Raw genomic sequence first — 11,805 nt, forward strand, 5'->3', positions numbered from 1 at the left:
TAATATCCTGGGGAGAAACCGTAAGAAAAAGCATGCATTTTTGTCTACAGACCTCTAAATAGAAGAGGAACCTAACGCATCAATATGAGTGATGCCTAAGTGCTGAAACTCTATTCTGATAGTTTTGCCCAGGTGTTAGATTGTCTCAAAATAGACAGACATACACATATAAAGATATCCAGGGATTCCTTTCAGTTTCTAAAATTAACAAAAAGTGTTTCCTAGTTTCACATTAAAACTAAACTGTGATATTGGCATAAAGCATTAACGGGTAAGTTTTTAGAATTATGGTCTACTTCGTTGTTAGTACTGCTATAATAATAGACTTAGCCCTAAAGTTGTAGATTCGACATGGTTTAACTTCCTAATCTATAAGACCTTACGTGGAAGTCACATCATCGTGTACACCAGATCATCGCATCGTAACAGTCACCGACAACACTCAAGAATGACCACGTCTGCAAAGCCAAACCATGCTGAATTAACTGAATGAATGTTCTCGCGTCCATCATCATTGACCTTCTCATAGTGTTCCATGTTAAAAGTCTATTTTCACAGTTATCTCATGTCCAGATTTGAGGATTGTGGTTAGTATTCAATGCCACTACAAGTGGACAGAGGCTCACTAAGAGTGTGGGTAGAGTAGTAGTTATTAGTCAACTTCTCAAGCAGATCTTCACTCCCTGTACAGCTTGACGTGCTCATCAACGCACGGAGAACCAATTCCATCATGTTGTTCTTTGTCCACCGGCTGCCATGTCGAAATAAACATACGATGTTTATGGAGACAAAGAAGCATACTTTCCTTCATGGAATAGATCTTTGGCATGTGCATACAAAGTATGACCACACAGCAACATGTTATCATTGAGACACTGATGGTCACATTGTGAACGTGTTGTGTCAACAACAGATATTATAACCTTGTCGTTGCAGCGGATGTATTCTCGCACTATCATTTTGTCTCATACTACCAACTAGTTTGTAATTTTTAGCCATGGATATGACTACAAAAGCTCGCTTAAAAGAGTCTGGAGTGAAAGTGGAGCTCGAAATTGATGATACATTTGACTACATTTCTTACCTCAAGCTTTGGAAAACGTTGGAGATCCTTTATAGCGTCATCTGGACTGAAACGTAGGTGAGTGTCTGAGATACGCCAGAATTTTCTGACTGTCGATGGAATGTTTATCACCTCTTCTGAGACATTTTCAAGGCGTTTTTGAACACTTTCTACACGATTGTTTGTTTGGTTATCCCGAGCTTGGTACATGTCGCTGGTAACAACGAAACCACATTGACTTCTGAGCAATCTAGTGATCCCCTATGTAATTATAGGCCTGTGAAAATTAGGTTCCCAGGTATTCATACTTCTAAATAAATCCGAATATAATGAGTTGTAAAAAGCGAAGCTCACATGTTAGGTCGCCTGGTTTTTACACGATGTTCCAAGCATTTGCGAACATCGGCATTTCTGAACTACAACAGACGATCTCTACAGTTAACCTATACTTTCCAGAACAGTGCTCCTAAGACATGAAACAACACAGTATAATGTCGGCATGACTGCGTAGACTGTACCGCGGGACTTTCGGTCGCTGATGAATCCATACAGAAAGTGCGTGTATCATAAGTACCGCACATTATATGTCTGAAGCATTCGAGTAGTCTTACGATATCTGCGCGTTGTGCTTGTCCGCAAAGAACGTACCTAACAGCGTTCCTTAGCCCAAGACCATCAGTTGTCACTTGCTAGAAAAGTGGAAAACGTCAAGACAAATTTGTTCTCGTTAGTTGGGCTGGTAAGTCATTCAATAAGTACCACCTCTGAAAACGCGTGGTAGATAGTTATTTGCTCCCTGCGAATGAGGCAGATCGTAGATATGTTCACAGAAAACTTTTACTTTACTGTTTGGCTGGACGCGCTGTAAAATCCCGTCGATATCTTCAGTGTCTAGATTAATTTAATTAGCATGTGAGTTTAGCAACCTGGTTGAAACCGTCACCGGATTTTGGTGATATTGTTCTTGGTAAACTGTTCATGGAACTTCTAAGAAGTCGGATGTCAAATGCCTCGCGTCGACGTATTACTCAACAGGAACGGTCTTAAATATAATCGCCCACTCACCGACAAATTCAGTCTCGACGGACCTACAGAAATGCACAAGTATAGTCGTGTACGGTCTTAATAGAGGTGACGCTTAGCTCACAATTTACTACATGGACCCAAAATCCAGATTAGCAGTGGCAATATTTCGACTTGGAGGATACATTCATTTGAAATTAAGCATACGTAGATGACCGACGTCGTGTTCTTCGTCTAGGTTGCGGCGGTGAGTCAGAAGGTGTGTAGCGGTAAATAAATGCTCTCCGGGAGAATGTTGATCACCACTATCAAACTTCGGATTCTGGTACACTGCTATTACATCCATAAGTATACAAGCATATCTGACGAAAAAATACTCTAGGGTTATTGTAAAAACAACTATGTACTTCTAGAAAGGTCTCAACATTGTCGCGATAACATAATATCATTGAAGGTTCATCATATGTCATGCATCATTGCGGTGGCATTACTTTCGTTACTTGAAGGATGGGAGTTATCAGACATAATGTGGCTGAACTTAAATCAATTCTCTTGATGTGACCGCTTCTGTAAAACTTTACGAATTGTCGAGGTGACGCACCAATCGTTTTACGACGGTTTGACCTTCAAGTGCTCAGTGACCTCCACCAGTAGACGTTACCACTAAAGCGTTGAATTGATCGTTGCTTTGCTTATTCCTCTATCATATCAGTACTGTTATCATGTTAGTGAATGGTGACAGTGATGTAGTGGGAGAAGCTGCTAAATTTCACAAGCCAGGCGAAAATTATAATTCTCCCGGTTACATTGTGACAAAAGATACTATGAGGTTATTGAAAGAACACATGAAGCAAACCGGTGGCATAGTAGTTACCAGGTTTCCTCCTGAACCAAACGGTATTTTGCACATCGGCCACGCGAAAGCGATCAATTTTAATTTTGGTTATGCAAAGGTTAGTTGATACCACTGGGATCTATTATTTTTAGAAACATGGTGGCATAACCTACTTGCGATATGATGATACAAACCCTGAAAAGGAAGAAGCAGAATTTTTCGAAGCTATTGAGGACATGGTTCGATGGCTGGGTAAGTCTTCAATAAATTAATAGTTGTCAGGCTTTACTCCATACAAGATTACTTATGCCTCGGATAATTTCCAACAGTTATACGAATGGGCAATTAAGTTAATCAAATTAAAGTTAGCTTATGTTTGTCATCAGGCCGTAGAAGAAATACGAGGTTTTAATCCACCAGCTTCGCCCTGGAGAGACAGACCGATTGAGGAATCCTTGCGACTGTTTGAGGATATGAAAAACGGCAAGGTATGCATATTCCATATCGGTTACGGATATTTGGAAAATTTATTGCCACATATCTTTTACATAACCTTAGAAATGAATTTTGCTGGTTGAAAAAGCACCTTGATACCCTGATTATATTATTTTGAAGGCAGTGTGAAGATTCTTGTAATTCGTATTACCAAAACTTCGAACTGCGAAGACAGTATTCACGTTAAATTTAAAATTAAACCAGTACTCGCAACGCAGTACGTATTCCTCACAGTGCGTTCTAGACCCTTTTTTAGTCAGCGCCTTAGAACACATTTAGATGTACTGGGTGTACCTGATAGTCTGAATCTCTTGCATCAAAAACTCCAGATTTATAACAAGTATTTTTTATGATATCTCAATGAGTAGAGTATTGTATTTCTAATGTTTCGAAACATATTATCGGATTCTCAATGAGATTAGCAGAGAATGTTTTTACGGTAGTATAGTATCCATACAAATAATACCACGTCGAACCTAGGATTACCCGAGTTTTAACCATATGCTATTCAGTTTTGATACTCGGAGGGTATAACTAAGTCTATGAAAGCTTACGCTAACGTATAGTCCTTGTTTCTAGTCAATGTAATGCCAAAATGTGAGATTTTAACCCAACGGTCATAAACAATTCGCTCTAAATATTAGACAACCTTGCTGACTTGTGTACCTGAGAACTTATCTTCATGTAAATGTAAGCATACACTGATTTAATTTTCATGTACTACATATCACTTATACAACTATTAGAAAACAATATAAATTCGTCACTTGTCCGTAGTTTGTTCGTTTTTCACCTACAAATCAACATTTCGAAGCTATATCTGAATTTTCGACACTAATACGTGTTATTTCTGTTTTTAACTAGGCGATTTTTATAAATGAACTGGAGGGTATATCCTGTAACATTATATTACGTTGTATGCTTTCGTAATTCCTTACTGCTATTTAGATTGACGAAGGTATGGCTACTTTACGTATGAAAGTGACATTGGGCGATGGGAAAGTGGATCCAGTAGCTTATCGCATCAAGATGACTCCCCATCATCGTACTGGTACTGAGTGGTAGGTTATTTACTTTTCTGTACTCTATGTTACAATTTAATTTAGGTGCATTTACCCTACTTATGACTATACACATTGCTTGTGTGATTCCATTGAGAATATCACACATTCATTATGCACTAAGGAATTTCAGTCACGGTAAGTAGCAGCAAATAAAATGATACATGTACAATACTAAGATTTTTATCTAGGTACGATTTTTGTCATTCCCTATTGCAAAAGTATTTAGTTGTATAATGGTAGAGCTTAAAATATACGGTAGTGAATTTAGATTAGTTTTTTTAATAGACATAAAACAGTAAGGTTTTTAAAATGCATCATTTAAGGTATGTTACCCATACAAAATCACCACCCATATGAAGAATTTATTTTACTGAAAAAGCGTGATAGAAAAAGTATTCATCAAACCATGTCAGATTATCTGCATTAACTAATCGTTGGTTCAATTCGTTAACAGAACTATGAATTTCTCGATTGTATCCATACTAAGTCATTGAAATTGACTGAGCAGTGAGTGGTGCAACTGAAGGTAGAGTGCGTTACATCTATTCTGTGTTTACTACAAGATTTTGAGTATTTCTCTACTGTAAATGTTTTGATCTTTGTTTTCACCTGTTACTCTAAGCTTTTTTCATTCACACACTTACAAAATGATCACTGAAGTGAACTTAGTCAAAAGGTTAGCCTAATAGCATTAGATCGCTTGAATAACTAAATGAACAGAAGATCAAACTTTTTCAGTGTTAGCTAGCCGTGACAGCTGTAACTTAGAAGTGATTTGATTAGAATGAACGATAATATTGTTGTAATTAAATGAAGAATAGTGGGTGGGATGAAGAGTGTTCATGAAGTCTATAGGTTAAACAGTTTGAAAAAGTTAAACATCATTGGATAAAGGAAATATGATATATCATCTCATGTCATTGTAGTGAATTCGAACCCATTGACAGACAAATTTAGTGTATGTATTCAGAGCGATTCTTGTGAATAAGATCGTCTCCGCTCTTCTAACATGTTATTGCAAATACTGATAAACAACTACAAATGAAGGTAAATAAAGATCCCTAGTCCAAGACTCTATAACTGCCTTTTGTTCCATATGTGATAATTAAATTGGTGGCAGAAAAGGTTGGTGTAATATCGATTTTTAATCGATGGCTACTTTGCGGGCTAGAATCATCCCCTTTGAATAAAAGTTTAACATATACGTTTTTATTAGTAGTGGCGGTTAGTTGTGAAATTCCAATTATTGGCTCAGTGTTCGTTAACAAACTTTATGGAATGGCCATTGTCAATTTAAGTTCTTCGAATGCTTTCCACTTTTCAAATAAATCTTCACGACAGTGTGGTATTTCTTGAGAATAACTCTATCAAGACGTTTTATTTGTAACTGATTAGAAGCCGCTGAAATGAAAATGTTGACCCGTTTAAGAACTTTCGCTGTAAATAGAACCTAATCGAGTCCAAGAAATTCACTCTATTTTGTGTTTCGTACTCTTGTGGATTTGTAATTCTGCCGACCCTGAGAAGAAACTATCTACTTTATGATTCATTTAACGCCTTGTGCTATGTTGACGAAATCAGGACTGTCGTGTATGTAGCCAGTTCTCTTCTTTTGGGATTAGTCAGTCGATCAAGCCATTAAGCTTATTTGGTTGTCCATTATTCATTCCTAAGATGACCCATGGATTGTTATCAGTCATACAAGTCATAGGTAGATCCTACAACCTTGTAAGGTAGGTGCCTGTTGGTTTGAAAATCTCATAAGTTGACTCACCTATTTCTCTTTTCTTCAGTAGTTTGTTTAGGTGACTAATTTTCCCAGTTTGGTGTCATATCTTTACTCAGCTTATCCGTAGCGAGATGTTTCTCATGATCTGGTAATTTATACGTTCAGAGATATCCTGGTTTATTGTTCCAAAACCGAGGTCTGAAAGGAGCTGTTCGTTCATTGAATCTAATGGAAAGCAGCTATCATTTTCATCAGCTTATTTACAGTGTTCCTATACCCTTTTGGTAACAGATATATAGGGACTCCTGGTGTGGTAGAACATTTTGTCGGTAGGGTCATAAGTCTGAATTTGAACCAATTTTTCGTATCTCTCGGTATAGGCATTAATTGATAAAGCTGATTATGTTAATTTTTAAACTTATATCTTTAATCAGTTTGGCTTTACTTATTGTTTAGGACATGAAATTTAAAGCCTTTAGGTAAGGTTCCTAAATCTAGTTTGTTTAAGCGAATATTAGAAAATTCTTGATGTAATTTCTTGAAGTTGTCTAAAGGATGTGTCTCTCTAACTAAGGATTTTCAAGCGAGTGCGAATGTGGAAAATAATTTTTATTCATTGGTTAACTAAGAGATTTTGTGCATGATGCACACAAAATGCCATTCACAAGATACTTTACTGATACAAACTAGTGCTTAAGTGAAGAATTTAAAGACTACAAAATGGAATAAATTACTGGTTGTGATTATTCTGAGAGCGATTCGATTAAAAGTGACGGATGGTATGCTAGTCAACTAATAAGGAAAAAAACAATACAATGAGACCGAGTAAGTGTTCTCAAATATATATATATATATATTTGCAGTTTTCAGATATTAGAAATAGTGAACAATTATTTGGACACTTGTAGTCGTACAATTTCCCCTTTTTAGTAGACTAAAACTTGATCAGAAATTTCATAGCCTATAGTCGATGGGCTGGGGACAATACTTAAAGGTTACTAAAGTAGCCAATAAACTAGGCACTTCAGATATCGACAGGAATTCAGTCTGTTATTTAGGGACTTATGCCGATTTATTTTTTTTAACCAGTATATTATGTTTCAGTTCTCACTATATATATATATATATATATATATAAGTTTAGAATTGTATAACTGGTAATAATGTATCTTGAATTCATTGTTTTAGACGTCCTGCGTATTATTGGCTTTGTAATTCACTAAATCTTTATTGTCCAGTTCAGTGGGAATATGGTCGCCTCAATTTGTATTATAGTGTGGTGTCTAAGCGCAAAATTTTAAAGCTGATAGAAGCCGGTATTGTTAATGACTGGGATGATCCACGGTTAGTAACTTTGACAGCACTCCGTCGTCGTGGATTTCCACCTCAAGCTATTAATATGTTTTGTGAACGTATTGGCGTTACTATGGCTCAAACAATCCTTGATCCTTCTGCTTTAGATGCTTGTGTACGGGACTATCTGAATGATCATGCACCACGTGTGATGGCTGTTTTAGAGCCAATAATAGTAACTATTACGAATTGGCATGAACTGTATGGCGATAAGTCTTCTGTCGAGGTAAAATGATTTTTATTTTCGAAATTCTTTACATTCACTGTTTAGGTTGACAGCAAACTCAGTATACTTTACTTTTTGTTTTTAGCTTACAGTTGCGGATTTTCCTGCTATTCCAGACAGTAAGACTCATAGTGTCCTGTTGCAACAGGAGCTGTACATAGAAAATACAGACTTTCAAGAAGTTGCTGAGAAAGGATATCGTCGTTTAACACCTAATCAACCAGTTGGTCTTCGTTACACGGGCCTTGTTTTAGAATTTTCCGATTTAAAAAAAGTAAACTATACTGTTTTAGATTCTTCTATGCAATTTTTGGTTTTGGTTACATTTAAATTTCATAAAACATTTGTTTTTTGATAATTACTTTGGTGTGCATACACATATATTAATACAAAATTTTAGACAACATTTTTAAGTACATGTTTTCCAAGAAAAAACCACACGGTTTTATTCAATTACTGCGATAGAATCGTGATATCAAGTTGCTACGCTCCTTAGCGGCACAAGAAATTAACTTACATTCGGAATTTTTTGTAAAAATGTATCAAAATAAGTTCTGAATAAAAGTAATTCTGAAAGTCATATGTATTAGTTATTCAAAAAACGTTTCGTTTTAGTTTTGCATCGCAAACAGTATTTTAACTCAATAATCTTGTAGAATCAATCCGTAGCCCCCTAACAAACGTTATATTTTTCCAGTTTCTCATTCATTCGATGTGGTACACAAGACTTCTGTAAGTTTTAGTTTTTGCTTAATTTTTTATAGTTATTAATGTTACATTGTTGAATTATTCCCATTTATCTCTGAATTGCGCTTCACATAGGATTCCGATGGGGAAATATCTCATTTATTTGTGAAAGCCCAGAAGGTAGAGGATACTACTAAGCCAAAAGCTTTTATACATTGGGTGTCCAATCCTTTGCAGTTTGAAGCTCGACTTTATGACCGATTGTAAGTTTAGGTTTATAACTTATATATAATATCTCAAAATTCGTCATTCACGGGGTCAGTAAGATTTGTTATCTGGTGTTTTTAGGTTCACCGTCAAGGAGCCAGAAAGCGAAAAGAATGGATTCTTGTCTGTGATTAATAAAGTATGTCCGAATACATTTGTATCATTTTTACTATGTTTTTCTTGTTTTTGTGCAGACAGGTTAGTTAGGCCGTTATACAAGTTCAAGAGAAATATTAAATCAGTTATGTGATAGCAATTGATAATCAGTTTAGTCTACAAATTGTACAAGCATCTCTCCATTTAATGATAAGATTGTTCCTAAAACTCACTGGTAGCACTTAATCATTAAGCATATGCTTAATGCAATAGATTTTGCATGTTTTCATCGACACCATACAAGTAAGAAAATCATACAATACCAGTCTGTTCACATTACTGAACGATATCTTTGAAACCTTTTTGAGACATCCTTTTTCATCAGTTTTGGATAGATACTCTTAGTCCTGGTATATTGCAGTATTTCCTGATTTACTCAAATTTAATAGACAACCACGTATTGGAATCGATCCCAGTGAATTTTTTCAGCTAATTACAGTTGATACTTAAGCGTTTCCTCAGATCAACGTTTTGTAAGACTTGTATTGTGTTTTGTTTTATTTTGCAGTAATATTTATTTATACTTACCAATGAGCATTAAGAAAATCAGTATAAATTAATTTGGCTAAACTGCAATTAAATCACAGTGTTTCGTTTGGATGTCTTTTCTCTAACTTCTTAGCCATAAATAATAATAGTTTGAGGTGTATAAACTATAGTTTCATTCCACAACGATTCTATGTTTTCCTTTTCTTGTATATGTATGTATGCAATAACTGCAATGTTTATGCTTCTCTAGGGTGGCCACAATTTCCAGCAGAAAGAGATCTGTCCCAACTGTTGAAGAAAAGGGGTTGAAGCTTTCGTTTCTAAATACTACATATTTACCTAAACTTATTAAAGGAGGAAGTTAATTCACTGTTCTAGAAATGATATGTAAATCACTCACTTTATTGTAGTTTTTTAAGCATATTAAAGCCATGCTTCTTAGAGTCATATATAAGGTATTGTGATTACTAGCTTTTTGTAAATTTCAGGTTGATTTCTGAAGACTTCTGATTTTTTATCGACATTAACCCATTAAACTATGTTGGCAACCATTGTGTTATGTACTTTCGCACTTGCTTTTCATCATAAGATTATAATATTCCGTCTAGTAAATGGATTTTCAGTTTTCATTTACGTGCTACCATTAAGTTTGTTTTATTCATTACCAGTTGTTTTTAAACTATTCATTAAATTTATGATTTTTTGCCTTGAATTGCAACTAAATATTTTTGCGGTATTGGTGTTTTTTGGATCAAACATTTTGAATAATTATGCACTGATTATCGAGGTCGATAAACCTCAATGGTTATGCTCCACATGAATGTCTAATAAAATTCAACGAGAAACTATCACTTATTGTTAATAGTTCAGTATCGATAGTGTATTGAGAAGATAGAGTCGATCTGGAAAATTCGATGTATTTCCACAGTTATCTTTTTGTAAAAACTAAATAATTTTCAGCTTTCGTATAAAATACCGTCATGAGATTTTTCGAAGTGTTGCGCAAGCACATTAGTTTTTTTCCAGGTCACTTTTGTCTCTTAATAAACTTCAAATTGTATTTATTTGTATAACCAATTTTCGATTACGTGGACTATACGCAACTAACTTTCACATTATTCAGAATTCATTAGTCATAATTCCGGGTGCTTTGATTGAACAGTCTGTCAAAAATGCTGAGGTTTACACTGCCTATCAATTTGAACGTATGGGTTTCTTCTCTGTGGATCCTGATACTAACTCAGAACGTGTAAGTCCTTTATTCTCTGGCAGGTAGTATTTGTACTGTTTACTATAAGAAGAATCTCAGGTAAACCTTAAAAAGACTACAACATATAGTGATTTTGTTTTACATCTTTGAATTCTTAACACCTTGTTTTCAACTCATTATTTAGAGTAAACTTGAGTGTACACCTGAATTACATCTATCTAGTAAACTATAATTCACAAATGATTACTAATCTAAATGGTTCCCTGTATTTGAGTTTAAAAATTTAGATAGTAACGTCTACTTTCATAAAATTTGTAACTCATGGTCTAACATTTGCTCATTTGTATTATCGTCAAATGAGTACCATTGTAAAGTACTGATCTATGGAGAAAGAATTGGCTTTTGTTTATTCTGAAAAAATAAGACGGTTTTACTTTCACTGTAATCATCTTTGTGCGCCACATCATTATTGCTTCCCTATGTTTCTATTTTGTTTTAGATGGTTTTCAATCGAACTGTTGCTCTAAAAGCCGATCCTGGTAAAACAATTTAACATCAAACATGTATAGTGTTATGTAACTTGTAATACACTTCTTACGTTGGATACCCTTTTATCTTTGTTGCATTTATCACACTACACGTGCCGAGACATTTTGAGTGTTGAATAATGTTTAATCAGTGATAATATCACTTCAAAGCTTTCGCTTAATGAGTATAGTTGCCTGTATTCATAAAGTAGTTTGTGATTTTCGGATTTTAAGGTTTTAAACATTTAGTAATGTTTTCGGTCGCCAGATGGTTAATAGGATATTTACCTGTGAATGAGAAACCGCAATCACATTTTTTATCTTTATTAAGGGGCGTGTTTAAACCCATTTGAAACTCAGGATGGTACTAAATTTGTATCGATGTTGACGAGATCCATCATCTTTGTTTAAAAACAGCCAGTTATGTAAATACTAGTCAAGTAGGCCGATTACGTTACTGAGCCTCACTGAACGCAGGAAAGCCACATTAAGAAGACCCATTAGTGTTGAACTCGGCGATGAGAAGGTCAAAGGTAAATTCCAGGGACAACTGTAGTCACACTTAAGCAATTTTGAGAACGTGGCTGATCCAGATGTTTAGAAAGATGTATGAACAGCTGTGGAAACAGCAGTAACGTCTATTGTGATTTAAACCAAAGGGTTACGCAAAACCAGTGGATT

The 11,805-nt window shown here is 35.2% G+C and overlaps 1 protein-coding gene across 5 annotated transcripts; it reads left to right on the forward strand.

Moving 5' to 3' along the window:
• Positions 1–2,672: 2,672 nt before the first annotated feature.
• On the forward strand, positions 2,673–11,200 carry QARS1_1 (putative glutamine--tRNA ligase; the record flags this gene model as incomplete). 5 transcript variants are annotated; one of them, XM_012942202.3, is made up of 11 exons in its annotated part: positions 2,809–3,039; positions 3,074–3,173; positions 3,204–3,409; positions 4,365–4,477; positions 4,523–4,615; positions 7,398–7,788; positions 7,874–8,062; positions 8,611–8,738; positions 8,824–8,881; positions 10,511–10,636; positions 11,097–11,200. In XM_012942202.3, 11 exons carry the CDS (start codon positions 2,809–2,811, stop codon positions 11,148–11,150), a joined length of 1,689 nt encoding a protein of 562 aa, XP_012797656.1. In that variant the 3' UTR covers positions 11,151–11,200. The 5 variants fall into 5 exon arrangements, with proteins under 5 accessions (XP_051074880.1, XP_051074881.1, XP_051074883.1 ...); XM_051209425.1 differs by having other exon boundaries at positions 2,673–3,039; positions 8,824–11,200; XM_051209426.1 differs by lacking the exon at positions 3,204–3,409 and having other exon boundaries at positions 2,734–3,173.
• Between the last annotated feature and the right edge of the window lie 605 nt (positions 11,201–11,805).

This window comes from Schistosoma haematobium, chromosome 1 (assembly GCF_000699445.3).
Source record: "Schistosoma haematobium chromosome 1, whole genome shotgun sequence".
Classification (NCBI taxonomy): Eukaryota; Metazoa; Platyhelminthes; class Trematoda; order Strigeidida; family Schistosomatidae; genus Schistosoma; species Schistosoma haematobium.